Source organism: Dendronephthya gigantea, unplaced genomic scaffold (genome assembly GCF_004324835.1).
Source record: "Dendronephthya gigantea isolate DGI-Jeju-01 unplaced genomic scaffold, DenGig_1.0 000123F, whole genome shotgun sequence".
Taxonomy (NCBI): domain Eukaryota; kingdom Metazoa; phylum Cnidaria; class Anthozoa; order Malacalcyonacea; family Nephtheidae; genus Dendronephthya; species Dendronephthya gigantea.
This window is the reverse complement of record NW_021163133.1, coordinates 473,124-476,517: the sequence shown is the minus strand read 5'-3', so window position 1 is coordinate 476,517 and position 3,394 is coordinate 473,124. Positions and strand designations below refer to the sequence as shown.

The following is a 3,394-nucleotide window of genomic DNA, read 5'->3' as shown; positions in this document are numbered from 1 at the left end:
AGTTTCTTAACGGTTCACTAACAAATGAGTTTTTAAGTTTCTGTTTCTTTTTGTGTTCTTTTTTCGCAAGCTTAAGTTCGCTATATTCCACGTTTCATTCAAAGCATCCTACTAAATGCAATACAGTTTGTCAACATATATCATGGCAAATGAAAGTGGCATATGTTGGCAATTATGATGATTTGAAAAAAAGCGTCGTGCATATTTAATGATGAATATACATCACATTAACAAGTCTTCGCCCTTTTTGTCAGACAGGCAGAACGGGTGTCCGAATAGGTCTTTCTGTTGGAGTTGAGTTGCCTCTTTATAGAATATTGAGGTGGATAAGAAATATCGAATTGAAGTAAGATAAGAGGTTTCGACTGATGGTAAACATGTCGCTTGTCCAACAAAAACAACCAGTGGAATTGATTTTGCAACCAAGACGTTTGCTTTGTGCCTTCGTCAAAGTCAGTCTTTCGTTGCTGATATTCCTGAATCTTCAAACTATTGGATATTGTCTTGATTTTTGCTTTCAAGGACCAAATGAAGGTGCGTATTGAAAAATTAATATCTTAAAGTTATTCTTTCACATTGCTAACAACATATGCAGTTATATCTGTGCATCAAATTATAAGTGACTTGCACAAAGAAAATCGCTGTGTGGAAGCACATCTTGCTGGGACATTACTGCGTAAGCGTAGTCAAGAAATTATTAGCTAACATGTTTCACTATTTCAGAAAAAAAACCAACTGAATATTCGCGTCACATTTGTTGACTAAACAGCGGTTTCAATATGACCTTTCAGTTTTTGAAATACATATTAATTTGTTCAAATAAGTGAGAGGGTTCTTCACCAATGCATTTCTAGTTATTTACTTGTCAAACACTCGCATTAGTAAGACACCTTCATTAATATTTAACCATGTGTTAATTACGTCCTTTCTCGCTAGAAGAAGTTCCGATCAAAAAAATCAACAATTTTGCGCTTGCTGTATAATGCATTTACCTGTTATTTACCTTTTACCTAATTTCACCATTCCAAAGGTCGTCGTTTGAACAGCGAAGTGATAGAAAAAGTCCACGCAGGAACGGGAGTAGAATGCATTTACTTTTGTGCCCGTGATAACGAAGCGTGTAGATCTACTAATTTCAAAAAATGCTCAAACTCAGAGAACAATTGTGAATTCCTCCGGGATATTGCTTCAGAAATGCCCGAAAAAGATTTTCATCATCACAAAGACTTTGATTACTACGAACTGAAAAATCCAAATAGGACTAAGGTAAGTATATGAAATTTCAACAATCTTAATAATTACATGTACAAATGCTGAAACCTTATTAATATTTCATTATAATTAAAACGTGCACTTATGGAGAAAGAGAATTGATATGTTCGTCATTGAAACAGACTATATACAGTGGACGGGTTTTGGTAAACAATACTTTTATCTATTTTTTATATCCAATACGTGTATTCGCGTAAAATAATTACCGAATTATACATAATAACTACATATTGCATTGATGTTCTCTTTCAGACTTGCACAGAGCCTGGTCAGATATACTCCTCAGGTATGACTCCTAAGAATGCAAATAATCATAGAGTGCAATTACTTTCATACGGAATTTTTAATTTATGAAATTTTTTTCGGGGCAGCATAACCAGTTTTATCATTTTCAATTTAGCATTAAAACAGTGCTATTTAGTTTCATCTTGCAAAGACTTGCTACTCAACAAACCGTAAGTTTGATTTACATCACACAAGTTCGAGATTGTTTTCTTGTCTGCATTTTTGCTGGAAAGCATCTGAATTGAAATTTTTCATTTAATCTAGGTCTTTGCCCGATGGTGCTTACACCCTGCAGTTGAACAGTTCCTCGACACCATATAAGGCATATTGTCACATGACAGATATCCCAGGTTGTGGAGCTGGAGGCTGGACACTAGTGTTGAAAGTGGATGGAAATAAGGTAATTTTGACCACATTATGACCATCTCGAATCAATCATATTCTCGTTTAAGAAAGAATCAAAATAATTCTAGTACTTAGAATCGCTGCCTGATTAAACATTTTTTTCATAGCCAAATTTCTTCTATAAATCGTCTTTGTGGACAAACAAAGAAAGTTATGCAGTTGAAGATGGACTTGAAGGACTTACAGAGAAAGAAAGTAAACTGGCTTCTTACTGGAACACTCCTTTTAAGAAAATATGTCTTGGCATGACCGTTAACGGCGACAGAAGATGGATGGTGATCGAATACAAAGCACATTCGTTGTACAATTTGATCGCAGACGGACAGTATCGAAACACATCCGCTGAGAAAAGTATTTGGAAGTCTTTGATCGCGGACTCTTCCTTGCAAGAAAACTGCAACCTTCAGGGTTTTAATATTCTAAACGAAATTTCTCCCTGGCACGGTCCGCATTTCGACATTAAAGCCCGAATCGGGCTGATCGCCAACAACCAAGACGACTGTAAAAGCCCCGACTCCTGGATTGGTTTTGGTGTTAGCCACCACGGTTTTCACCAAAAAGTAAATCTAGCCTGTGGTGAATATAATAGGCGGCTTGAAAACATTCTAGCATTTGGATACATATTAGTGCAGTGAAAATGATTCACGCATTTCAGATCCATTACGTACCCTAAACAGTGACATTATATTCATATAGATGCCTTGGAAAATAATGTAGTATCACTAGCATGTTAATTTCAGGTATTCAGACAATGTCATCAGGAATAAAGTCTTTGAGTTTAATAACTTTGAAACAAGTAGATAATGGTGATTGAGCATATTTCTTTATATGATTTTTGGCACTTCACTCGATGTAGGTAAATTCTAATGGATCTGAGGGTCTTAATTTCGAGTGGAATTATACACACTTCAAATTCAAGTCAGGAACAGTTGATTTTTCCATCATAATTCCACTCGAAATTAAGACCCTCAGAACCATTAGAATAGCTCTATATATACGCATCATGCACCTTCATTGTTCTTTTGAAATCGATATTTATAAAATCATTTGTGGTTCATCTCGAAGCTGAATGCTCGCTGTTAGCGTTGTATTCAGAATGGAAAAAGTAAAATAATCAATGAATAAATAAAAGCTACAGAATGAACTGATTTAATTTACCTTTTCTTTTGAGCAGATGCTTCTTCAAGCATTAGTCCTGCTGTAAACTATAAACACTAAACCCAGAGGATCTTTCATTTTCATCTTACATCGATAGAAAATCTACTAACGATTATCATTTTCGAGTTCAAAATTATATAAATACTTCTCGAAATATACCCAAAATATGAAGAACGGCCAAACCGCTCCTGTTGTATTTCAGTATAAAGACGGTCGGCTGGTATTTTAGAGCGTTTGAAGAACTCTACATTATAGAATATCGTTATTTACGGCT

General features: G+C 35.2%; 1 protein-coding gene across 1 annotated transcript; it reads left to right on the top strand.

Moving 5' to 3' along the window:
- Positions 1–270: 270 nt before the first annotated feature.
- On the top strand, positions 271–2,753 carry LOC114535755. Its single transcript, XM_028557063.1, has 6 exons — positions 271–534; positions 1,031–1,266; positions 1,525–1,558; positions 1,673–1,727; positions 1,822–1,957; positions 2,070–2,753. Exons 1-6 carry the CDS (start codon positions 369–371, stop codon positions 2,595–2,597), a joined length of 1,155 nt encoding a protein of 384 aa, XP_028412864.1. The 5' UTR covers positions 271–368; the 3' UTR covers positions 2,598–2,753.
- Positions 2,754–3,394: the final 641 nt, after the last annotated feature.

Bases quoted from the DNA above. Each gene is read 5' to 3' on its own strand.
- LOC114535755 (XM_028557063.1), top strand. From the start codon at position 369: ATGGTAAACATGTCGCTTGTCCAACAAAAACAACCAGTGGAATTGATT. The intron at 535-1,030 runs GTGCGTATTGAA...ACCATTCCAAAG, and splicing joins CTTTCAAGGACCAAATGAAG to GTCGTCGTTTGAACAGCGAA. The intron at 1,728-1,821 runs GTAAGTTTGATT...CATTTAATCTAG, and splicing joins GACTTGCTACTCAACAAACC to GTCTTTGCCCGATGGTGCTT.